This window comes from Staurois parvus, unplaced genomic scaffold (assembly GCF_062004578.1).
Source record: "Staurois parvus isolate SC_StPar_1 unplaced genomic scaffold, SC_StPar_1.0 ptg001974l, whole genome shotgun sequence".
Taxonomy (NCBI): Eukaryota; Metazoa; Chordata; class Amphibia; order Anura; family Ranidae; genus Staurois; species Staurois parvus.
In genome coordinates, this window is record NW_028319770.1 from 101,382 (window position 1) to 128,077 (window position 26,696).

At 49.9% G+C, this 26,696-nt stretch overlaps 1 protein-coding gene across 2 annotated transcripts in view; it reads left to right on the forward strand.

Annotated features, from left to right (window-relative positions):
• NRIP3 (nuclear receptor interacting protein 3) overlaps positions 1–26,696 on the forward strand; it is a 50,746-nt gene that overhangs the window by 10,853 nt on the left and 13,197 nt on the right. Inside the window, exons 2-3 of one of the 2 annotated variants that reach the window (XM_089664630.1) lie at positions 21,117–21,296; positions 23,500–23,582. In XM_089664630.1, coding sequence (XP_089520756.1) covers positions 21,117–21,296; positions 23,500–23,582 — 263 coding nt within the window. The remainder of the gene's footprint in view (positions 1–21,116; positions 21,297–23,499; positions 23,583–26,696) is intronic. The other variant, XM_089664631.1, reaches the window with a different exon arrangement.

Sequence of the window (26,696 nt, forward strand, 5' to 3'; positions counted from 1 at the left end):
AAGTGAGGGAAATGCCACACCCCAACAAGTGTCCCATTTACAGATGTCCCCTCTATTCCTGACTGGTGACCAGGGCTGCTGTTAGTAACCATGGGGCCCCATACAGCCAACCTGACAGGCCCCCCCCCCCCAAAAAAAGATTCAGTTATGAATGAACACAGTGAGTGATCGGTCCCGCTTGTGTTCATTCAGGAAAGTTGGAGCTGGTAATTGTGACATTTTTACTTGACCCCTCCCCCACACTTCATCCTGTAGGATCTTAATGTGTGCTTGTAGCTGCCGGGGGGAAGCAGAGGAGGGAAGCCGGCAGCACTGCAGGGTGGGGGGCACACAGGGGGGTCTGGGCAGCAGGGGAAAACGTATGGTGTACAGGGATAGGTCATGGGTGCAGTGGGGGGCAGTTACTGGAACCGATCCCCTGTATGGAGAGAAGAAGCCGGCTTTCAGCCGCTGCAGAGGGAGCCATACAGGGGATCGGTTCCAGTAATCCCCCCCCCCCCACTGTGCTGACCAATCTCCCTGCCCACATCCAATTCACCCAGCTACCTGGCCCCCCTGCTGGCCTGGGCCCCGTACAGGAGGACTGGTGGTACCCCCTTATCTACAGCCCTGCTGGTGACAACTGCGGAATGTGGCTCTAGAAGGGGAGGAGGAGGAGGAGGAATACAGCTACAGAAGAGACTGATTCCAACTGAAAACTGACAGACGGATGAGGGTGACAGACATGAGAAGAGGGTATGAAGGGGGATCATAGGGATACATCTCCAGAACGGGGGGATTGAGGAATGTGACTTCAGAAGAAAAATGACAGAGGGATGAGACTCCAGAAAGAGGGAGAGGTGTGTCTCCAGAAGAAGAAGGCTGAAAGGATTCATCTCCACAAGAAAGGGTCAGAGGGATAAAACTTCCGAGGAGGGTATGAATGGATACATATGCAGAAGATGGGGGATCAATGGACACACCTCCGCAATTGGGGCCAGAGGGATAAGACTCCTGAAAGGCAGGGGCAGAGGAATGAGACTCCAAAAGAGGCAAGGACAGAGGAGGGAGATTCCAGAAAAGGCAGGAGCAGAGAAATGAGACTCTAGAAGAGGCAGGGACAGAGGAATGAGGTTCCAGAAGAGGCAGGGACAAAGGAATGAGGTTCCAGAAGAGGTAGGGACAGAGAAATGGGGTTCCAGAAGAGGCAGGGACAGAGAAATGAGGTTCCAGAAGAGGCAGGGACAGAGAAATGAGGTTCCAGAAGAGGCAGGGACAAAGGAACGAGGTTCCAGAAGAGGCATGGACAGATAAATTAGGTTCCAGAAGAGGCAGGGACAGAGGAATGAGGTTCCAGAAGAGGCAGGGACAGAGAAATTAGGTTCCAGAAAAGGCAGGGACAAAGGAATGAGGTTCCAGAAGAGGCATGGACAGATAAATTAGGTTCCAGAAGAGGCAGGGACAGAGGAATGAGCTTCCAGAAAAGGCAGGCACAGAGGGATTAGACTCTGTAACAGGTGGGGTCAATGGTATGAGACTTTAAAGAGGCAAGGACAGAAGGACATGGACTCCAGAGAGGTAAGGACAAAGAGATAAAACTCCAAAACAGGCAGGAATAGAGGGACGAGACTTTACAAGAGGCAGGGTCAGAGCAATGAACTTGCAGAAGAGGCATGGTCAAAGAAATGAGGTTTCAGAAGAGGCATGGTCAAAGAAATGAGGTTTCAGAAGAGGCATGGTCAAAGAAATGAGGTTTCAGAAGAGGCAGGGACAGAGGGATGAGATTCCAGAAGAGGCAGGAACAGAGGGACAAGACTTTAGAAGTTGTAGGGTCAGAGGAATGAGCTTCCAGAAGAAGTTGGGTCAGAGGACCAAGGTTCCAGAAGAGACAGGGTCAGAGGACTGAGGTTCCAGAAGAGACAGGGTCAGAGGACTGAGTTTTCAGAAGAGGCAGGGTCAGAGGAATGAGGTTCCAGAAGAGGCAGGGTCAAAGGAATGAGCTTCCAGAAGAGGCAGAGTCAGAAGAATGAGCTTTCAGATAAGGCAGGGTCAAAGAAATGAGGTTCCAGAAGAGGCAGGGTCAGAGAAATGAGGTTCCAGAAGAGGTATGGTCAAAGAAATTAGGCTCCAGAAGAGGCAGGGACAGAGGGATGAGATTCCAGAAGAGGTAGGAACAAAGGGACAAGACTCTAAAAGTTGTAGGGTCAGAGGAATGAGGTTTCAGAAGAGGTAGGGACAGAGGGGTGAGACTCCAGAAGAGGAGAGATGAAGGGATGTACATCCTGAAGAAGGAGGATGGAGGAAAGAGACAGAAGGATGTAGGTTGGAGAGGCAGAGACAGAAGGTTTTGGGCTCCTGAAGGGGGTAGGTGGGCTGTAGCTCAGGAGAGATCAATGTGTATCTGTTGAAGATCAGCGTATCTGGAGCTGTACATTATCCACATTGTATTTTGGCACCGACTCATCTCCCTATATTTTGCGATCCGTGTCAGATCATTCCGTATCTCATGACTCAGATTTCCGAACTAAGAAAAACATCAAATGACACCTTCCTACAAATCAGCAGATGACTGCTTCATCACCAGAATCCGTTCTCCGCACCAAAATTTCCTCTGACACCGAAATTCCTCCTACGTGATCCAGACAAGAAACACCAGAGACTCTCACACACTCCAATAGGGGGCGCCGATATTAGCGACATGAATTGTTCCATGGCCAGCTGTGGGGTGCAGAAATAAAATACCCCAATATGGCCAGCAGATGGAAGAAGAAAGAGAACATTCACTTAGAATGCTGTAAGTACCATCTCTATGCTGGTGACACACAAATCTATCTTTCTACCCCTCACCTCACCCCTTCAGTCTCCTCCTCACCTCACCCCTTCAGTCTCCTCCTCACCTCATCCCTTCAGTCGTCTCCTCACCTCACCCCCTCAGTCTCCTCACCTCACCCCTTCAGTCTCCACACCTCACCCCTTCAGTCTCCTCCTCACCTCATCCCTTCAGTCTTCTCCTCACCTCACCCCTTCAGTCTCCACACCTCACCCCTTCAGTCTCCTCCACACCTCACCCCTTCAGTCTCCTCCACACCTCACCTCTTCAGTCTCCTCCACACCTCACCCCTTCAGTCTCCTCCTCACCTCACCCCCTCAGTCTCCTCACCTCACCCCTTCAGTCTCCTCCACACCTCACCCCTTCAGTCTCCTCCACACCTCACCTCTTCAGTCTCCTCCACACCTCACCCCTTCAGTCTCCTCCTCACCTCACCCCCTCAGTCTCCTCACCTCACCCCTTCAGTCTCCACACCTCACCCCTTCAGTCTCCTCCTCACCTCATCCCTTCAGTCTTCTCCTCACCTCACCCCTTCAGTCTCCACACCTCACCCCCTCAGTCTCCTCCTCACCTCACCCCTTCAGTCTCCACACCTCACCCCTTCAGTCTCCTCCACACCTCACCCCTTCAGTCTCCACACCTCACCCCTTCAGTCTCCTCCACACCTCACCCCTTCAGTCTCCACACCTCACCCCTTCAGTCTCCTCCACACCTCACCCCTTCAGTCTCCTCCACACCTCACCCCTTCAGTCTCCTCCACACCTCACCCCTTCAGTCTCCTCCTCACCTCACCCCTTCAGTCTCCTCCACACCTCACCCCTTCAGTCTCCTCCACACCTCACCCCTTCAGTCTCCTCCTCACCTCACCCCTTCAGTCTCCTCCTCACCTCACCCCTTCAGTCTCCTCCTCACCTCACCCCTTCAGTCTCCTCCACACCTCACCCCCTCAGTCTCCTCCTCACCTCATCCCTTCAGTCTTCTCCTCACCTCACCCCTTCAGTCTCCTCCTCACCTCACCCCTTCAGTCTCCTCCACACCTCACCCCCTCAGTCTCCTCCTCACCTCATCCCTTCAGTCTTCTCCTCACCTCACCCCTTCAGTCTCCTCCTCACCTCACCCCTTCAGTCTCCTCCACACCTCACCCCTTCAGTCTCCTCCACACCTCACCCCCTCAGTCTCCTCCTCACCTCACCCCTTCAGTCTCCACACCTCACCCCTTCAGTCTCCTCCGCACCTCACCCCTTCATTCTCCTCCGCACCTCACCCCTTCAGTCTCCTCCACACCTCACCTCTTCAGTCTCCTCCACACCTCACCCCTTCAGTCTATCATGAATGCTGCTGCCAGACTCATCCACCTTACTAACCGTTCTGTATCTGCCACCCCTCTCTGCCAATCCCTCCACTGACCTCCACTCAGTGTCCTCCATCCCTCTCTGACAATCCCTGCACTGGCTTCCCATTGCCCAACGGATAAAATTCAAAACATTAACAATCACGTATAAAGCCATTTATAACTCTGCCCCAAATTACATCACCGATCTTGTCTCCAAATATCACCTAAACCGTACTCCCCGCTCCTCGCAAGACCTCCTCCTCTCTAGCTCCCTTGTCTCCTCCTCCCATGCTCATCTCCAGGACTTCTCCAGAGCTTCCCCCATCCTCTGGAACTCTCTACCCCAGTTTATCAGACTATCGCCTACTCTGCTCACTTTTAGGCTATCTCTGAAAACCGATCTCTTCAGAGAAGCCTATCCTGCCCTCAGCTAATAATGGAATCTTCTACTTTTCCAACCAGTCCATCCCCCACAGTTACTACCTTTTGTACCACTAGCTCCTCCCTCTTAGATTGTAAGCTCCCAGGATCAGGGCCCTCTTATCCCTCTTGTATTGAACTGTATTGTTGCTGTATTGTCTCCCGTTATATTGTAAAGCGCTGAGCAAACTGTTGGCGCCATAAATCCTGTATAATAATAGTAACAGAAGGAAATAGAGACTAAAAAATATTCTATTTTTTTTTTTGCCCAGTTAGTACAGAACGAATGACCATGCAGATTTGCTGGACGAATGTACATGCAGATTTGCTGGACGAATGTAGATGCAGATTTGCTGGACGAATGACCATGCAGATTTGCTGGACGAATGTACATGCAGATTTGCTGGACGATTGGCCATGCAAATTTTTTTTTTCTGAATAGATCCCACGGTGTATTTTAGTGGTTGGTCCCTCCAAAGCAGATAATCATAAATCTTGTCGTATATATCATTGTGTATTTACCGGCGTATGCGAAAATTCTACTTGAGACCTGTGAACCCCAATGTTCTTCAGGATCCCCCAGAGATCAATATTCCTGATTATTCACATGAGGACCTGTCATGCTTCCACAATGATCGTCGTGATTCATGGAGGTTCCCATCTTGGACTGAGGTCACCTCCATCGTTTCAAACAGGTAGCTCCTAGATCTCCTAGATCTCTTTGCAACAAGTGAAAATGTCTGAAACCTGTTTGATGAGTACAGACATGGATCCCAACGCCATAATCCACTTTGAAACCTCCAAGGAATATAGTCTCTTCCTATATAAAGAGCGGTCTCCTAGCAACAAGTGTCAATGTCAAACAGTTATTTTGTTAGTGGAAATAAGGCAAGGCAAACAGCATCGTCCACAAAGGAATACCGTGTCTTCCTGTGGAAAGTATACGTGAAATCCATCAAGTGTAAGCAATAAGTACAAAGTCTATCAAAGAGGCATCCAGAGGCAAACGTGCACCCCAACCCCCACCCCACCGAACCATAGGAGGCCACATGTCCTCAACATGGGATGAAGGGGGCACCTGACAGGAGGAGGACCCCCCTGGCAAAGCACCTTGTCCTCATGTTGATGATAAGGGCCTCTTCCCCACAACCCTGGCCTGATGGTTGTGGGGGGTCTGGGGGCTTATTGCAATCTGGGTGAGCGCTTTAACAATAAAAGGCACCCAGATACCTCCCCCCCAAACCATAGCAGGCTAAGTGTCCTCAGCATGGGATGAAGGGGACACCTAACAAGAGGAGGACACTCCTGGCAAAGCACCTTGTCCCCATGTTGACGATAAGGGCCCCTTGCCCACAACCCCAGCCCAGTGGTTGTGGGGGGTCTGGGGGCTTATTGCAATCTGGGTGAGCCCTTTACCAATAAAAGGCATCCAGATACCTTCCTCCTCGAACCATAGCAGACCACATGTCCTCAACATGGGATGGGGGGGCACCTTACGAGAGGAGGACACCCCTGGCTAAGCACCTTGCCCCCATGTTAATGATAAGGGACTCTTGCCCACAACCTTGGCCTGGTGGTTGTGGGGGGGTGGGGAATGGGGCTTAATACAATCTGGGCGAGCTCTTTAACAATAAAAGGCATCCAGATACCTTCTGTCAGGGCTCCCAGGTATGACCAGAGGTGTGTGACTGAAGCAGGGAAACGCAGACCTCAGATATGTTATAAACAATATAATTTATTAACACTAACAATACAAACATAAACGCAGTGCAATACTAAACATAATACGGTGCAAACAAACCCAACCAACCACCCACAGATAACAGTACATACAAGCAAGCGTCGTCAGGCAGGCCGGGTCAATATCAATAGGGCAGGTAGGTACAGGGGGAGCAAGCGGAGAATGGTCGGGGTCACAGGCCAGGTTCAGCAGGTAGCAAGCAGCATAGTACAGAGGGTCAGGCAGTGGGATGGTCCGGGTCACAAGCCAGGGATCAGAACAGGTAGCAAGCAGCGTAGTACAGAGGGTCAGACAGAGGGATGGTCAGGGTCACAAGCCAGGATCAGAGCAGGAGAAGTCAGCAAAGGAACAGAAACAGGATGCAGGACAGATACAGGGCCCAGGACAAACACAACACCAAGGCAGAGTCTGCAAGTCTGGCCATCCCTTAAATACACCAGTATCATCAGTTCCAGGTGTTAGCTGGCTGAAAGGTTGAGTCTCTGATTGCTGGGAGCACCCGCTGGCCAGCCCTGGTACTGCAGATCAAAAGGCAGGTGAGTCCCACCATTGCTGGCCAGTCCATTCCTAACAGTACCCCCCCCTCAAGGAGCGGCCTCAGGACGCTCCAAACAGTCCTAGCTGGGCAAAATGTTCCACCGCCCGGGTCTGGCAACTGGCGGGATATCAAAGACTGGCACACCGGGCAGGACTCCGGGCAGCGGCACACCGGGCTGGACTCCGGGCAGCGGCACACCGGGCAGAGGCACACCGGGCAGAGGCACATCGGGCAGAGGCACATCGGGCAGAGGCACATCGGGCAGAGGCACATCGGGCAGGACTCTGGGCAGAGGCACATCGGGCAGGACTCCGGGCAGAGGCACATCGGATTACCAAAGGAAGCAGCAGGCAGCGGGCCCCCGGGCGGGGCTGCAGGCAGCGGGCCCCCGGGCGGGGCTGCAGGCACCGGGCCCCCGGGCGGGGCGGCAGGCACCGGGCCCCCGGGCGGGGCGGCAGGCACCGGGCCCCCGGGCGGAGCGGCAGGCACCGGGCCCCCGGGCGGAGCGGCAGGCACCGGGCCCCCGGGCGGAGCGGCAGGCACCGGGCCCCCAGGCGGGGCGACAGGCATCGGGCCCCCAGGCGGGGCGACAGGCATCGGGCCCCCAGGAGGGGCGGCGGGCGCCGGACCTCCAGATGGAGCGACAGGTCTCGGGCCCTCAGGCGGAGCGGCGGGCGCCGGACCCCCAGGCGGAGCGACAGGTCTCGGGCCCTCAGGCGGAGCGGCGGGCGCCGGACCTCCAGATGGAGCGACAGGTCTCGGGCCCTCAGGCGGAGCGACAGGTCTCGGGCCCTCAGGCGGAGCGGCGGGCGCCGGACCCCCAGGTGGAGCGACAGGTCTCGGGCCCTCAGGCGGAGCTGCGGGCGCCGGACCCCCAGGCGGAGCGGCAGGTCTCGGGCCCTCAGGCGGAGCGGCGGGCGCCGGACCCCCAGGAGGAGCGACAGGTCTCGGGCCCTCAGGCGGAGCGGCGGGCGCCGGACCCCCAGATGGAGCGACAGGTCTCGGGCCCTCAGGCGGAGCGGCGGGCGCCGGACCCCCAGGTGGAGCGACAGGTCTCGGGCCCTCAGGCGGAGCGGCGGGCGCCGGACCCCCAGGCGGAGCGGCAGGTCTCGGGCCCTTAGGCGGAGCGGCGGGCGCCGGACCCCCAGGAGGAGCGACTGGTCTCGGGCCCTCAGGCGGAGCGGCGGGCGCCGGACCCCCAGATGGAGCGACAGGTCTCGGGCCCTCAGGCGGAGCGGCGGGCGCCGGACCCCCAGGAGGAGCGACAGGTCTCGGGCCCTCAAGCGGAGCGACAGGTCTCGGGCCCCCAGGCGGGGCGGCGGGCGCCGGATCCCCAGGTGGAGCGGCGGGCGCTGGACCCCCAAGCGGAGCAACAGGTCTCGGGCCCCCAGGCGGAGCGGCGGGCACCGAGACACCAGGCACGACAGTGGGCTCCGAGTCAACTGGTATGACCGCAGGCACTGGGTCAGACATTGGATGGTCTGGCTGGACAGCGGGCATCGGGTCACCAGGCATCAGGTCATTTGGCTTGACAGCGGGCACCGCGTCATCTGGCAAGGCAGTGGGCTCCGAGTCAACTGGCATGACCGCGGGCACCGGGGCAGACATTGAATCGTCTGGCTGGACAGCGGGCATCGGGTCACCAGGCATCAGGTCATTTGGCTCGACAGCGGGCACCGCGTCATCTGGCAAGGCAGTGGTCTCCGAGTCAACAGGCACGACAGTGGGCACCGGGTCATCAGGTACCGGATTGTCTGGCTCGACAGCGGGCATCGGGTCATCAGGTATGACAGCGGACACTAGGTCACCAGGCATCAGGTCATTTGGCTTGCCAGCGGGCACCGCGTCATCTGGCAAGGCAGTGGGCACCGAGTCACCAGGTACGACAGCGGGCTCTGAGTCAATTGGCACGACAGCGGGCACCGGATCAGGTACCGGATCATCTGGATCAACAGCGGGCATCGAGTCAACTGGCCTAATAGGATCGTCAGGCTGGATCAGTTCATCATGCTGGGTAGAGGCATTAGGCCGAGTAGAGGCTTCAGGCCGAGTAGAGGCATCAGGCCGAGTAGAGGCATCAGGCCGAGTAGAGGCTTCAGGCCGCGGAGAGGCTTCAGGCCGAGGAGAGGCTTCAGGCCGAGGAGAGGCTTCAGGCCGAGGAGAGGCATCAGGCCGAGTACAGGCATCAGGCCGAGGAGAGGCTTCAGGCCGCGTAGAGGCTTCAGGCCGCGTAGAGGCATCAGGCCGCGTACAGGCATCAGGCCGAGGAGAGGCTTCAGGCCGCGTACAGGCATCAGGCCGAGGAGAGGCATCAGGCCGCGTACAGGCATCAGGCCGAGGAGAGGCATCAGGCCAAGGAGAGGCATCAGGCCGCGTACAGGCTTCAGGCCGAGGAGAGGCTTCAGGCCGAGGAGAGGCTTCAGGCCGCGGAGAGGCATCAGGCCGCGGAGAGGCATCAGGCCGCGGAGAGGCATCAGGCCGAGTACAGGCATCAGTCTGAACCACGGAAGGCAGGCTCACCGGTTTGGATACTGGCAGGATGGTATTGGTTGGAAAGAATTTTCGCTTTTTTCTGGTTTTAACTACTGGAGAACTGCAAGTAAACGCAGGTCTGCAAACGAATGGAGCAGCTGGAGACAGAGAAGAACTGGAGGATGGAACAGGAGAGGGAGCAGTTGCTACAGAGGGCTTTTTTACAGGATTAAAGGCAGGATAGGTGCAGCGAGTGGGAACAGGGGACTGACATGCGGTAGATAGCCAAGTATACTGGGCTGTAACTGGAGGAGCTGGTGGGAATACAGGAGTAGAGTTAGAAGCAGGACTGGGTCTTTGTAAGCTGACTGAGGCTGGGTGCAACAAGTCTGTCCATGTCTGCAGTAGGGGTTGAACAAAGCTGAGCTTACACAAAGCCTGTCTGGTCAATGACTGCACTGCGTTTATACAATCTCTTAGTGTCTGTGGTGAACATGTGGAATAACGCTCCAGAAAGTAATCCCCATCATCCTCTATTAACCACACCAGGGACTCTACCTGGTCTGCACTAAATGGGGGCAAGAATTCATCCCTGCATTCGGGGGAACCAGATGAAACCAACTCTGCACAAACCTCAATCAAAGGCTGCACCTCAGAGAACTCTGTGCCCTGATCTACTAGAACATGAGCGATCCGTATACATTCTAGCAGTTCATCCCGGGTATACTCCTTCAGAGTCTGATAAGCATACTCCCTGTCATCAAACACTAGCAGATATAAATACACAACCTCATCCAGATCCATCCTTCCCATCAACAAGCCAAGATGGCTTCCCTGTGCAGCCACTTCTGGTCAGGATTGGCCTTGGTGTAATGTCAGGGCTCCCAGGTATGACCAGAGGTGTGTGACTGACGCAGGGAAACGCAGACCTCAGATATGTTATAAACAATATAATTTATTAACACTAACAATACAAACATAAACGCAGTGCAATACTAAAACATAACACAGTGCAAACAAACCCAACCAACCACCCACAGATAACAGTACATACAAGCAAGCGTCGTCAGGCAGGCCGGGTCAATATCAATAGGGCAGGTAGGTACAGGGGGAGCAAGCGGAGAATGGTCGGGGTCACAGGCCAGGTTCAGCAGGTAGCAAGCAGCATAGTACAGAGGGTCAGGCAGTGGGATGGTCCGGGTCACAAGCCAGGGATCAGAACAGGTAGCAAGCAGCGTAGTACAGAGGGTCAGACAGAGGGATGGTCAGGGTCACAAGCCAGGATCAGAGCAGGAGAAGTCAGCAAAGGAACAGAAACAGGATGCAGGACAGATACAGGGCCCAGGACAAACACAACACCAAGGCAGAGTCTGCAAGTCTGGCCATCCCTTAAATACACCAGTATCATCAGTTCCAGGTGTTAGCTGGCTGAAAGGTTGAGTCTCTGATTGCTGGGAGCACCCGCTGGCCAGCCCTGGTACTGCAGATCAAAAGGCAGGTGAGTCCCACCATTGCTGGCCAGTCCATTCCTAACACCTTCCTTCCTGGACCACAGTAGACCACATGGCCTCAACATGGGATGGGGGGGCACCTTACGAGAGGAGGACACCCCTGGCTAAGCACCTTGTCCCCATGTTGATGATAAGGGCCTCTTCCTCACAACCCTGGCCTGTGGTTGTGGGGGGTCTGGGGGCTTATTGCAATCTGGGTGAGCCCTTTACCAATAAAAGGTATCCAGATACCTTCCTCCCCGAACCATAGCAGACCACATGTCCTCAACATGGGATGGGGGGGGGGGGCACCTTACAAGAGGAGGACTTTCCTGGCAAAGCACCTTGACCCCATGTTGATGATAAGGGCCTCTTGCCCACAACCCCAGCCCAGGGGTTGTGGGAGGTCTGTGGGCAAGGGGGCTTATTGGATTCTGGAAGCTCCCTTTAACAGTAAGGGACATCTAGATACCACCCAGCCCCCCAAGAATAAGAGGCACATAGTATTCATTCACAAAAAAAAAAAGTGAAGTGTTAATAGGTCTCTTATTAAAAAAATGACTTGTCGTACAATGTACATCCCTGTCAATCATGAAGCACATGGAAAGAAAAAAAAACTGGACGACCCCAAAGCGACAACGCCACTCGCAGTTTGACAGATCCTTAAGCTGCCATCGGAAGAGGCGGGGAAAGTGGTGACATCATTGCCTAAATATGGCCAAGTGGTCATATATAGACAAAGATGTCACCCCTATCCCCATCAGGCTTACCCAGACATGCAAGTGAATGGCCAGGTGAGGGGCCATCACTGGTTGGTAAGGTGCAGGCATTCACTGCTTCCTTAGCAACCAATGAGAGCAGGAAGCCGTCACATTCACCCATACTAAACACCAAAAACAGTTGAAAGTTGGACGAATGTCCAAACAGCAAGTGTTCATTTGTGACTTATGACCGGACCAAACACTCAGCTCATCCCTAGAGTCCCGCATTAATACCTGAGGGGTGCTGAATATGGCAGATATAGGTGTCCCCTATGTCCAGGGATCTGACCTCCCCCCAGTGTACAAAAATCGTCTGCCCCCATGGACACCGACCAACACAACTTCCCCCTCCCATGGAGAGAGCCTGACCAACAACACGTCTGCCCCCCTCCCTGTAGAGCCTTCCGCTAACACCCCCCAGTACAGCCTTCCGCTAACCCCCCCGGTGCAGTCTTCCGCTAACCCCCCTGTAGAGTCTTCCGCTAACCCCCCCGGAGCAGCCTTCCGCTAACCCCCCCGGTGCAGCCTTCCGCTAACCTCCCCGGTACAGTCTTCCGCTAACCCCCCTGTAGAGTCTTCCGCTAACCCCCCCCGGTACATTCATCCGCTAACCCCCCGGTAGAGCCTTCCACTAACCCCCCCCGTAGAGCCTTCCACTAACCCCCCCCGTACAGCCTTCTGCTAACCCTCCCAGTACAGCCTTCCGCTAACCCCCCTGGTACAGCCTTCCGCTAACCCCCCGGTAGAGTCTTTCGCTAACCCCCCCGTAGAATCTTCCGCTAACCCCCCCGGTAGAGCCTTCCGCTAACCGCCCCGTAGAATCTTCCGCTAACCCCCCCAGTAGAGTCTTCCGCTAGCTCCCCCTGCAGAGCCTTCCACTAACCCCCCCGGTATAGCCTTCCGCTAACCCCCTGGTAGAGTCTTCTGCTAACCCCCCCTTAGAATCTTCCGCTAACCCCCTGGTACAGCTTTCCGCTAACCCCCCCGGGACAGCCTTCCGCTAACCCCCAGGTAGAGTCTTCCGCTAACCCCCCCGTAGAATCTTCCGCTAACCCCCCCCCCAGTAGAGTCTTCCGCTAGCTCCCCTGGTACAGCCTTCCACTAACGCCACCAGTACAGCCTTCCGCTAACCCCCCAGTACAGCCTTCCGCTAACCCCCCAGTACAGCCTTCCGCTAACCCCCCAGTACAGCCTTCCGCTAACCCCCCGGTAGAGTGTTTTGCTAACCCCCCCGGTAGAGTCTTCCGCTAACTCCCCCCCGGTAGAGTCTTCCGCTAACCCCCCGGTAGAGTCTTCTGCTAACCCCCCCCGGTACAGCCTTCTGTTAACCCCCCCGTTAGAGCCTTCTGCTAACCCCCCGATAGAGTCTTCCGCTAACTCCCCCCGATAGAGTCTTCCGCTAACCCCCCGGTAGAGTCTTCTGCTAACCCCCCCGGTACAGCCTTCTGCTAACCCCCCGTTAGAGCCTTCTGCTAACCCCCCTGGTAGAGTCTTCCGCTAACCCCCCCGGTAGAGCCTTCCGCTAACCCCCCCGTTACAGACGTCCGCTATCCCCCCCCAGTAGAGCCTTCCGCTAACCCCCCTGGTACAGACTTCCGCTATCCGCCCCCGGTAGAGTCTTCCGCTAATTCCCCCCCAGCAATAGAAAGACACTCATCTTCACAGCTCCGGACATCTCCTGGAACGAGACTCAGGCTCTACATACACCATCAAGCAGCCCGCAGCCCCTCTCAGATCCCACCTGGTCCCCATGGTGCGCTTGTCCCTTCTTTCATCCCTTCTTCTGGAGGGAAGTGCTGCCCCCCAGAAAAATGCCGCCCTATGCAAGTGCCTTGTTTGCCTTGTGGTAAATATGCCCCCCCAGGTAAAGAGAGAGAAAAAGCAACTCGTCTATAAGCTTTACTAGTCCCTTGAAGACGGATACGACCTTTATAATTCCCACACCATCCATTGAATAATTAATTGTTATGCAAATGAACTTCCCATTTTGCCACCCTCTGCGATTTGCTGTAACTGTTGAAAGATTTAAACATTGCTTCCTTGTAACCATGACAACTCAGCGGGTTTTTCAGTTCAGTTTACAAAGCAGATGAGGATTTTTTTTATTTTTTTTATAAAGTGACAGTTATTTTGAGCTGAGTCAAATGAAATTTGAAAACGACAGTTAGGGCTCGTTTGACAGTTTTTCTGCACGCGTTCTGCAAATGCACAATGGAATCAATTGTTCTGTTCACACCACCACGCTGGGATCGCATGCAGATTTTTTTCTGCGCAGGAATCTGCAACGTGTATAAAACTCGTGGAAATGCACGTGAAAACGGAGATCTCTGCAAGTAAAATCTGCGTGTCAGTTTTTCAGCATGTATGGGGTGAACGGGGCCTAATAATTCATGGTTCAATCCAAGCGTGGCAAGCAGTGCTGGGACAAGATCATCCAGAAATGGCCAAACTGCACCCCCCCAATTCATGATGTGCAAGCTTGGGATCCTACATCCAGGTGGTCTATGCAAGTGACTACTGGACTACTACACCCAGCAGTCACTTGTCAAAATCAGAAGGAAGGCGCCCCCATCTCTATAGTAAACCATTGTGCCCAGGGCAGCTGCCCCTCCTGCCCACCCCCTTGTCCCGGCCCTGCCCTGCCCATATGGATAAAAATATATTTTAAATGTATTTTAAAAATATTCTTCCCAAATATATTGACATATATTTGAAATGCTACAATTTTGGTCATATTCAATATATTTAAAAATATATTTCAATAAATATATATATATACTGCATGTTGAAATGCGTTTTTATTACAAAATATATGAAAAAATATTTTTAAAAATACATTTCAAATATACTGTATGTCTTTAAAAATGCAAAAGTTAAATTTTTGGAAGGCATTTACAAATATATGTAAAAATATATGTTAAAATGACTTTTTTATATGTTCAAAAAAATCTGAATATATCTAATAAAAATATATTTTTAAAAATATTTTTCATATATTTTTTAATATATAAAAAATGTATTTCAATATTCAGTATATATGTGTGTATATAAATATATATATATATATATATATCTATATAGATATATAGATATACTGTATATATATATATATATTGCTTGTTGAAATGTGTTTTTTAGATATTACAAAATATATGAAAAATGTCTCTAAAATATATATTTTTTAAATATATTCTTCAGATTTTTTTGAACATATAAAAATGTCATTTTAACATATATTTTCACACACATTTGTAAATGCCTTTCAAAAATGTAAATTTTAAAGACATACAGTATATTTTAAATGTATTTTTAAAGATATATTTCATATATTTTGTAATAAAAATATATATATATGTATATATATATATATTGAAATATATTTTGAAATATATTGAATACGGCCAAAATTGTAGCATTTCAAATATATGTCAATATATTTGGGAAGAATATTTTTAAAATATATTTCAAATATATTTTTCTTCCATGTGAGTGATGGCAAGGGATGCCCCACCCGTAGCTGATTGAGCTGATGAGAATGTGATCGTGTGACAGCATGGTTAGATCTTGGGGGGTGCTGGGGTGGGCTGTGCTACCCCCCAAGCCGGCCACCCAATGCGTATTCTGCTTGGCCACTGAGCTTCTCTCCCCATACCTTACCTGCGCTCAGGGCCGGGACAAGTTGGGGGAAGAAGGAAACTAAAGCTAAAAGTAAGAGGAAGGCATAGAGGAGAGAGCGGGGAGGAGGTGCAGTCTGTGCTCTCCTCCCCCTGTCAGAACAGCGATCTCCATGTAGCAGGTGACAGAGGATCCCTACATGGTTTGATTACCCGCCTCCTATCCACATTTCCTGCTGTCAGGCGGGAGAAGGGCAGTCTGAGCGATTCGGGGTCGTCTGCTGCATGGAGGATCGCTCTTATGATAGGAGCAGGAGAGCACAGGACACCTCCTCCCGGATCTGTAATGATTTCCCGGCTGTAGTTTCTTTTTTTTGGGGGGGGGGAGGGTGGAACTTACAGTTGGGGAATTGCACTGGGACCAATCATTTGTCCTTGGGTTGGAATGAGTGGTTTGTGCAGGAGGGGGATGGGGGGTATTTGTGTTGGGAAGGGTAATTTGGGGGAGGGAAATTGTGCTGGAGGGGGTGGGGGGATTTTGGTTAAGAGGGAGAATGGGGGGGATTGGCCCCACTGTACCATGCCATGCTGATTCCTGTACATTGGCTGACCCCCTGTCCTCCATCCTGCTGACCCCTGTACACTGCCCTACTGACCTCTGCCCTCTGTTCTGCTGACTCCTGTACACTGCCCTACTGACCCCCCCATCCTCTGTGTTGCTGACTCCTGTACACTGCCCTACTGAGCCCTGTCCTCTGTCCTGCTGACTCCTGTACACTGCCCTACTGACCCCCCCATCCTCTGCCCTACTGACCCCTGTACACTGCCCTACTGACCCCCCCCATCCTCTGTCCTGCTGATTCCTGTACACTGCATTACTGACCCCTGTACACTGCATTACTGACCCCTGTACACTGCATTACTGACTCCTGTACACTGCCCTACTGACCCCCCCGTCCCCTATACACTGCATTACTGACCCCTGTACACTGCATTACTGACCCCCTGCCCATGCCCTGCTGACAGTACAGCCTGAGCTCTGCTGTACTGGGGCAGTAAGAAGCTGATATCGGGTCACATTTAGGTCCTTGCATTGTTTTTACTGAAAATACATAAAGGTAACGCTGTAATAATGAATACATTTGTGTGCGGAGTTCAGCTTTATCTCCCACTCAGCACCATATTGTTGGACTGACGAGTGTCGTCCATAAACACGGCTCCGGTCATGCGGCAGCCCCTCCTTGGAGAGCCCCGTGTACGTCGTCTGGACCACGCTGCGCCAATTTAATTAAACGAGCCGCCGCGGCGGGACATAAAGCAGATTAACGCATGACTACGTGCTTAACCTGCGGACGGTCAGAGGAATGCAGAACCTGAAATGGGAAGTGGCTGAACCAATGGCATAGCAAGGTAATGGAAGACAGGATTTGGAAGAAGGGAAACAGTTTCCTATGCCCAGAACTCCCAGGGGCCCAATATGGCGTGCCCGGGCCCTATAGCTATTGATATGGTGGAGGGATAGAATTTGTGTTTGGGTACTCCTCCAATGTCATCGGCTGATCTTTGCTTTTTTTCTGAGGATCGGGGGTCACAGGTTTTGTTCCTCTTCCAATATTTGGCACAAAATTTTTCAGCTCGTGCTATGGCCCCATTATTAACCAATCAGGTACCTGCCTTCACTCTCCGAGCAGCCAGGGTAGGATGACAGGTTGAATCTCATTGGAAAGAATGGGCAACACCCAGGGGCGGACTGACAACTCATGCGGCCCCCCAGGCAATAGAGGATCATGGGGCCCCTGTGTCCTTTCCCAAACTCAAAAAAGCCTATGCAAAAGGTGCCAGGGGCATCTCATGGGGCCCCCTACTGACCCCAGGCCCTCGGGCAGTGCCCGAGTTTCCAAATGGTCAGTCCGCCCCTGGCAACACCTAGTGGTCTATTTATTTTAAAAAAATTGGATGAAGGTGACAAGAATTCACTGATCTCTGACAAATCCTTGCTGAATACAATGATTTTCCAAGATCGTCAGCTCCATCTAGTGGCCATAGTGCAGTATTTTGTCTGACTGAGGTACTTTAGGAAAAATACAGCATTATGAGCACTAGATGGCGCTAAATCACGGTGTAATGCAGGCCATACATGGGTCTAATTATGAACAAATTTTCTTTAGAAAATCGGAAATGTTGTACATTTTGCAATACGATGGCGCCACCATTGATTTCAAAATTTGACCAAGTCTTCAGTTTCACCTCATGTTGCTACAGAAAAGAATTTTCGTGGCCAAGAATTCTCTTTTCTTTCCAGGTCACGGCTTATGAGCATTTCTGTTTTCGTTTATATTTCTGGCACGATTCTCCCATCACTGATTCGAAATTCATTCGTTTTTCAACACATTTCCAACATGCCTGATCACTCAAATTCGATGGTCACACGGCCATTTCTGTGACCCACTAATGGTGCGAAATTCGAACAAAAATTCTTAAAAAAGATTTTCGAAAAAAAATAATTTCGGAATTCGACCCACGTGTGGCTGGCTTTAGTCTGTAGGGTTCAATATTGAGTTGGCCCCGCCCTTTCCACGCACATGACCTTTAATGTCCCCCCAGTCTTGGTCCGTAGGGTTCAATATTGAGTTGCCCCCGCCCTTTCCACACACATGACCTTTAATGGCCCCCCAGTCTTAGTCCGTAGGGTTCAATATTGAGTTGGCCCCGCCCTTTGCAGCTATAACAGCTTCAACTCTTCTGGGAAGGCCCCCCACAAGGTTTAGGAGGGTGTCTATGGGAAGGTTGGACCATTCTTCCAGAAGCACATTTGTCAGGTCAGGCACTGATGTCGGGGGAGGGGGCCTGGCTCGCAGTCTCCGCTCTAATTCATCCCAAAGGTGTTCTATGGGGTTGAGGTCAGGACTCTGTGCAGGACAGTCAAGTTCCTCCACCCCAAACTGGCTCCTCCATGTCTTTATGGACCTTGCTTTGTGCACTGGTGGGCAGTCATGTTGGAACAGGAAGGAGCCATCCCCAAACTCCTCCCACAAAGTTGGGAACATGAAATTGTCTAAAATGTCTCCTTAAGAGTTCCCTTCACTGGAACTAGGGGGCCAAGCCCAACCCCTGAGGAACAACTCCACACCATAATCCCCCTCCAACAAACATTTCACTTGGCACAGTGCAGTCAGGTAAGTACCGTTCTCCAGTCAACCGCCAAACCCAGACACATCCATCGTATTGCCAGACAGAGAAGTGTGATTGGTCCCTCCAGAGAACACGTCTCCACTGCTCTAGAGTCCAGTGGCGGCGTGCTTTACACCACGGCATCCGACGCTTTGCATTGCACTTGGTGATGGAAGGCTTGGATGCAGCTGCTCGGCCATGGAAACCCATTCCATGAAGCTCTCTACACACTGTTGTTGGGCTCATCTGAAGGCCACACCAAGTTTGGAGGTCTTTAGCTATTGACTCTGCAGACAGTTGGCGACTTCTGCGCACTGTGCGCTTCAGCATGCACTGACCCCGCCCTGTTATGTGACATGGCCTACCACTTGGTGGCTGAGTTGCTGTTGTTCCCAGTGGCTTCCACTTTGTTATAATCCCACTAACAGTTGAGCGTGGAATATTTAGTAGCCAGGAAATGTCACGGATGGACTTATTGCCCAGGTGGCCACCTATCACGGGACCACGCTTGGAGTCACTGAGCTCCTGAGAGCGACCCATTCTTTCACCAATGTTTGTAGAAGCCGTCTGCATATCTAGGGGCTTGATTGTATACACCTGTGTCCATGGAGGGGATTGGAACACCTGAATCACATGACATGGAGGGGATTGGAACACCTGAATCACATGATATGGAGGGGATTGGAACACCTGAATAACATGATTGGGAGGGGATTGGAACACCTGTATCACATGATATGGAGGGGATTGGAACACCTGAATCACATGATATGGAGGGGATTGGAACACCCGAATCACATGATTGGGAGGGGATTGGAACACCCGAATCACATGATTGGGAGGGGATTGGAACACCTGAATCACATGATTGGGAGGGGATTGGAACACCTGAATCACATGATTGGGAGGGGATTGGAACACCTGAATCACATGATTGGGAGGGCGGGGACAATACTTTGGGCAATATAGTGTATATGCGGTCTGGATTTGACAGCGGGATTTCAGCCCCCTCTGGTGAGACTTTTTCAGGTACGATTCAGGTGGGAATTGTCAAAGCATATGGCAATGGAAATCACCTGGACCATGTGGACTCTTTTTAAAAATGCACTGCGGTCGGCCCACACATATGTGAACCAGCCCCATGGAAAAGGCTGTAGGATCACATGTCATGCGAATCAGATGCGGTTCAAAATGCATCCAATATATGTGAACTGGGTCTAAGGAAGGGTGATACTGCCGTCTCTCCCAATGAGTAGATTTTTCTTCACTTCCTGTCCCATAGCCAAAACAGGAAGTGAGAGGAAATCCCTCCAAAGTGAGGGAATCCCCGGTTGTCACCAGAACTAGTGTCCCCATTGGAAGATTTCTCCTCTCTTCCTGTTCTGTGGGCAGATGCATTTAGTTTACCAGAAATGGAACAAATAAAAGGAGATCATTGTTGGGGTTTACAATTGCTCTCATTTTTTTATAATCGGTTTATATAAATGAGGCCCTTTCTTCCAGGAATATTTCATGGTGGCGGCGGGCGTTTGCAGACGTTCTGCAGGTTAATCAGATATGACACTCAGTCACTTTCATGCTCCACGTGAAATCTGTCATCCCTCTCGGGGGCTGGGAACTGCTGATTCAAACTGGCAGATCTCCAAAGAAAAAAAAAAAGAAAATTCTTCGCTGTAATCTGCGGGTCGCCGACGCCGCGAATGTTCGAGGTAATTACCGTCAGTGATTTTCCTTCACATCTAGATCGAATGACATGGAGGTGCTGAAGGAGACGATCGTCCGCTGCGTGCCATAAAGACCTTCCGACCGAGAGAAGGGAAATCCCGAAATAATTAAACAGAAACATCTCCACTGATACATTGTAACATCTTTGATTGATCAGATACCAAGGATCAGATACCGATTCCATACATCCTAAATATCGAGCCACTTATCCAACCGTCCAATCAGAGCCTCTGGTTTATAGACCGGATGTATCCTAAATATAGAACCATTTATCCAACCGTCCAATCAGAGCCTCTGGTTTATAGACCGGATACATCCTAAATATAGAACCATTTATCCAACCGTCCAATCAGAGCCTCTGGTTTATAGACCGGATACATCCTAAATATAGAACCGTTTATCCAACCGTCCAATCAGAGCCTCTGGTTTATAGACCGGATACGTCCTAAACATAGAACCGTTTATCCAACCGTCCAATCAGAGCCTCTGGTTTATAGACCGGATACGTCCTAAATATAGAACCGTTTATCCAACCGTCCAATCAGAGCCTCTGGTTTATAGACCGGATACATCCTAAATATAGAACCACTAATCCAACCGTCCAATCAGAGCCTCTGGTTTATAGACTGGATACTTCTACAAATTGAATGTTGTTCATTCATAAAAAGAGAGTGGTTCTGGAAAATACCACATTAGGCCACTAGATGGCGTTAAGGATCATAGTTATTTCCTATGATCCTGAGCGCCATCCAGTGGCCATTGTGCAGTATTTCCCCCAAACACTCTATTATTTTGAATGCGTAGAATTCGACTTGTAGGGGAAATAGAAGGTGAACATTCGATTTTGCTCCATTTGCACAGAATGAATGTACCAACAGTTTCTCTGGCTGAATAGCAATGCAAAGTTTTTAAATTTTTTTGTATAATTACACCCCATAATTTGACAAGAAATGGGATATATGAGAAGAAAAAGGAACGGGAAGATATTTGTCCTTTTTTGAGCCCAATTAAACCCATTCTTCTTGCTTTTTTTTTTTTTTAGCAACCTCATAACATCCTCCAACGACGTCTGCTGGAGAGCAACTTATCAAAGCTGAGGAACAACCGAACGACGTGGACACCAAAAAGTGACCACTCAGCTCAGAGCAACAAACAGAGCCATGGGAAGGGAGCCACGCCCCGGAGGAGCGAGGAGGATGACGCCCTCTATGTCTTGGGTCAGGTATGACTCTTGTAATTACACCATATACAGCACATAGAGGCAGTACCGGGACATCCAACACCCAGGGCAAGGATCCAGAATTGTGCCCCCTCCCCCACTGTTATTACATGCCATAGTATAGGTGTACCATCATGAGCCTATTCTTTGCCCCCTTGCTCATTTGTGCCCAGGGCAGCTGCCCCTCCTGCCCACCCATTCAACAATCTTACAATTCTAGTGTGAAGAATACATAACCACTGGCCTCCCCTTCAGTCTTGAACAGTTGTATCGGCTCCTCCCCTTCAGTCTTTCACAGGCGTAATGGCTCCTCCCCTTCAGTCTTGTACAGGTGTACTGGCTCCTCCCCTTCAGTCTTGCACAGGTGTTCCGGCTCCTCCCCTTCAGTTTTTCACAGGTGTACCGGCTCCTCCCCTTCAGTCTTGAACAGTTGTATCGGCTCCTCCCCTTCAGTCTTTCACAGGTGTACCAGCTCCTCCCCCTCAGTCTTGCACAGGTGTACCGGCTCCTCCTCTTCAGTCTTGCACAGGTGTATCGGCTCCTCCTCTTCAGTCTTGCACAGGTGTACCGACTCCTCCCCTTCAGTCTTGCACCGGTGTACCGACTCCTCCCCTTCAGTGTTGCACAGGTGTACCGGCTCCTCCCCTTCAGTCTTGCACCGGTGTACCGACTCCTCCCCTTCAGTGTTGCACAGGTTTACCGGCTTCTCCCCTTCAGTCTTGCACAGGTGTACCGGCTCCTCCCCTTCAGTCTTGCATAGTTGTGCCAGCTCCTCCCCTTCAGTCTTGCACTGTTATAAGGCTCCTCCCCTTCAGTCTTGCACAGGCGTATCGGCTCCTCCCCTTCAGTCTTGCACAGGTGTACCTGCTCCTCCCCTTCAGTCTTGCACAGGTGTATCAGCTCCTCCCCTATATTCTTGCACAGGTGTACCGGCTCCTCCCCTTTAGTCTTGCACAGGTGTACCGGCTCCTCCCCTTCAGTCTTGCATAGTTGTGCCAGCTCCTCCCCTTCAGTCTTGCACTGTTATAAGGCTCCTCCCCTTCAGTCTTGCACAGATGTACCGGCTCCTCCCCCTTAGTCTTGTACAGGTGTACCTGCTCCTCCCCTTCAGTCTTGCACAGGTGTATCGGCTCCTCCCCTATATTCTTGCACAGGTGTACCGGCTCCTCCCCTTTAGTCTTGCACAGGTGTACCGGCTCCTCCCCTTCATTCTTGCACAGGTGTACCGGCTCCTCCCCTTCAGTCTTGCACAGGTGTATCGGCTCCTCCCTTATCATTCTTGCACAGGTGTACCGGCTCCTCCCCTTTAGTCTTGCACAGGTGTACCGGCTCCTCCCCTTCAGTCTTGCACAGATGTACCGGCTCCTCCCCTTCAGTCTTGCACAGGTGTAACGGCTCCTCCCCTTCATTCTTGCACAGGTGTGATGTCACTGCACACTGGGAGCTCCTCACAATGTGCATTAGAAGCTTCAGCCAGTCAGATAGACTTGCTAACCCTGAGGACGTCCAGCATCATTTCGCACTTTCCTCCCCAGCCTGACTGCCCCAGCCCGCCCCTTTCATTCATTGGATTTCAGTTTTTCCAGTCATGGAGGCTCAGCATCACATGTGGGCGTTACCTATGCAAATACAGCCGCCTAGGAACCCCAGCATGTTCTGTATGCAAACTGGGGCAGGGAAGGTAAATTCTAAGCAGATCACACACGTTGGCTTTCACATAACTCTGCAAAACGTGAAGATTTCCCAGGTTTGGTCTGTTTAAAAACCTAGAAATCTAGTCAGCCTCCGCTGCTCAACCTGGGCTGGGTCCTCCTGCTGAACTATAGAACCCCTCCACTCTGCATTGGGGGCAGGGCGGACTAACTCCTGGGGCCCCAGGGCAATAGGGGATCATGGGGCCCCTGTGTCCTTGCCCAAACTCAAAAAAGCCTATGAAAAAGGTACCAGGGGCATCTCATGGGGCCCCCTACTGACCCTGGGCCCTCGGGCAGTGCCCGACTTTCCAAATGGTCAGTCCGCCCCTGATTGAGGGTGTTATGAAGTCCAGCAGGAGAGGAGAGACAATGGCAGTTGCAAATTCAGTTCACCGGGGGAGGGGAGGAGGATGGGGCAGGTAAGGGGGGGGGCTTGAATTTTATAAATGATGAAAATGAGAAGCACGTAGATGTACCGCCTCCACCTCAATGTTGTCATTTGTACCTTGCAGTGCGAAGGGAAGGAGATGAAAGTCAAGATTGACACCTTGAGTCAGCACAGCGTCATATCCTCAGCCTGCCTGGACAGATTGGGGTGAGTATGGGCAATGCCCAGCTCCTGGTCTGAGCTCTGCTTCACATCGATGCTGTCTTCCTGCAGCCAGGTGTGCTCGGGCATAGCAGTCCTTTATTCATTCAAATAGGCTGCCGTACCCACCGAAAACCCCAAGAAAAGGTTCCTGCGCCTTTCCAGAAAACATGGCCGCAGAGAAACCACATCATGCAGCGCAGACCCCAGTGTGGAAAACTGTCATTGTGTGTGTGGGGGGGGGGCACGTGTAGGAGGGATGGTGCCCCCAGGCATCTCCTGAACTTCATCACGGTTCTTCTGTGACTGCAGGAGTTTAGCATCAGAGCTGCGTACAGTCCGGTATATATCGCAGTCTGTAGACACTATATATATATATATACTACGAAAAACGATTAACCCCTCGCCTGCCGGGCTCTCCCTCCCCCTCCTCTTCCTGCCCAGGACAACTTTCAGCTTTTAGCGCCCTCGCACATTGAATGACAATTACGCCGTCATGCAATACTGTTACCAAACTAAATTTTTAATCATTCTTTTGAGAGAGATAGAGCTTTCTATTGGTGGTAATTAATCACCTCGGGGGGGGGGGGGGGGTTGGAGGGTTTGCTCTTCACTAAACAAACTGAAAAAGACTGCAAATCTTTTGGGAAAACAATTGTAGCAGAATACATTTTGGCCTAAATATGTGAAGAAGGTTGATTTTATTTGATGTTTTGTAACAGAAAGTAGAACATTTTTTTTCTAAATTTTCAGTCTTTTTTTCATTTATATAATAAAAAATAGAAAAACCCAAAGCTCTATTTCTGTGATATAAATTTAATTTGGGTACAGTGTTGCACGACCGAGCAATTGCCAGTTAAAGTAGCGCAGTGCTAAATACCAAAAAATACCACATGGAAGAAAAATACATTTGACCCTTTGCTAGAAATACTGCAGCACCGTGCAGTATGGCATACACATAAATAATGGCACTGCTGTGCATCTGCTAAAGGGCAACGCGTTTCGCTCCTGATATGCAAACATGATTCTAGCTGAAATGTTGAAATGTGTTATGAAAAATATTTTTTAAAATACATTTTAAAATATACTATATGTCTTTAAAAATACAAATCTACATTTTTGGAATGCATTTACAAATATATGTAAAAATATATGTTAGAATTTCTTTTTTTGTATGTTAAAAAAAATCTGAAGAATATATTTAAAAAAAAATATATTTAAAAAAATTATTTTCATATATTTTGTAATATCTAAAAATGCATTTCAACATACAGTGTGTATATATATATATATATATATATATATATAATATGTATGTTGAAATGTGTTTTTATTACAAAATATATGAAAAATATTTTTTAAAATACATTTTAAAATATACTGTATGTCTTTAAAATACAAATCTACATTTTTGGAACGCATGTACAAATATATGTAAAACTATAAAGTATAATTACTTTTTTTATATGTTAAAAAAAAACCTGAAGAGTATATTTAAAAAAAAATCTTTTTAAAAATTATTTTTATATATTTTGTAATATATAAAATACATATTTTAAAATACAGTATATATATATATATATATATATATACTGTATGTTGAAATGTGTTTTTCTGTTTTTATTACAAAATATATGAAAAATATTTTTAAAAATACAAATCTACATTTTTTTTAATGCATTTATATTGAAATATATGTAAAAATATATGTTATAATTACTTTTTTATATGTTCAAAAAAGTCTGAAGAATATATTTGAAAAAATATATATTTTTAAAAATATTTTTCAGATATTTTGGAATATATAAAAAACACATTTCAACATACAGTGTGTATATATATATATCTTTATTGAAATATATTTTGAAATATATTGAATATGGCCAAAATTGTAGTATTTCAAATATATGTCAATATATTTGGGAAGACTATTTTTAAAATGTATTTCAAATATATTTTTCTTCCATATGGGCTGTCCTGGCCATGGAGGGGTAAAACCCTCCGGAGGTCAAGTGGTTAATATTGGGTTTAGCGGGGAGCCAGTCTGAGGTGTATTTTCGAGACGTTACATTATGGCAGAAAGATAAAAAGTAGTGTAAAAGGCAGGCGGGGTGGCAGTGAATGTATTGGCCACACATGCTACATTGTTGCCACATTGTCTTCTTCGTGAATGTTCCGGAACGGCGGGAGGGATGCGGACAGTCACATGTTATGATGAAGGGTCGGGACGGGCAGGCAGCCGGTCTCCCCAGAATATCTGGTGCACGCAGCGATACGGTAATTATGCTGAGCCGCGCCGCACGCCTGGCAGAATGAGGTCAGCGCACAATTGGCAGACTCATTAATATGCCAGGGCAGAACGTTTCCCCAACAATACAAAGAATCCAGATTACAGGGGCTCAGCGGCGGCTGGTGACACGATGATTATATCTGTGTCTTTTTATCCTTTCCGGGCGGATTATTGTGCCCATCCCTCGCTGTCACAGGCACACTGGCAGCAGCTTCCAGCGGGACTACGGCGGGCCTACATTTTAGGGATCAATCTTCATTTTTATTATGAAGTTGACCGATCTAAAAGTAATTTTTCCTGGTATGCTTGCTGTTCCATAGAGACAGAGAGATACAAAGTAACATTGTTTATAAACATGATCAGATGAGAGATGGAGAGATACAAAGTAACATTGTTTATAAACATCGATCAGACGGGAGATAGAGAGATACAAAGTAACATTGTTTATAAACATGGATCAGACGGGAGATAGAGAGATACAAAGTAACATTGTTTATAAACATCGATCAGACGGGAGATAGAGAGATACAAAGTAACATTGTTTATAAACATCGATCAGACGGGAGATGGAGAGATACAAAGTAACATTGTTTATAAACATCGATCAGACGGGAGATAGAGATACAAAGTAACATTGTTTATAAACATCGATCAGAAGGGAGATAGAGATACAAAGTAACATTGTTTATAAACATGGATCAGACGGGAGATAGAGATACAAAGTAACATTGTTTATAGACATCGATCAGACGGGAGATAGAGAGATACAAAGTAACATTGTTTATAAACATCGATCAGACGGAAGATAGATACAAAGTAACATTGTTTAT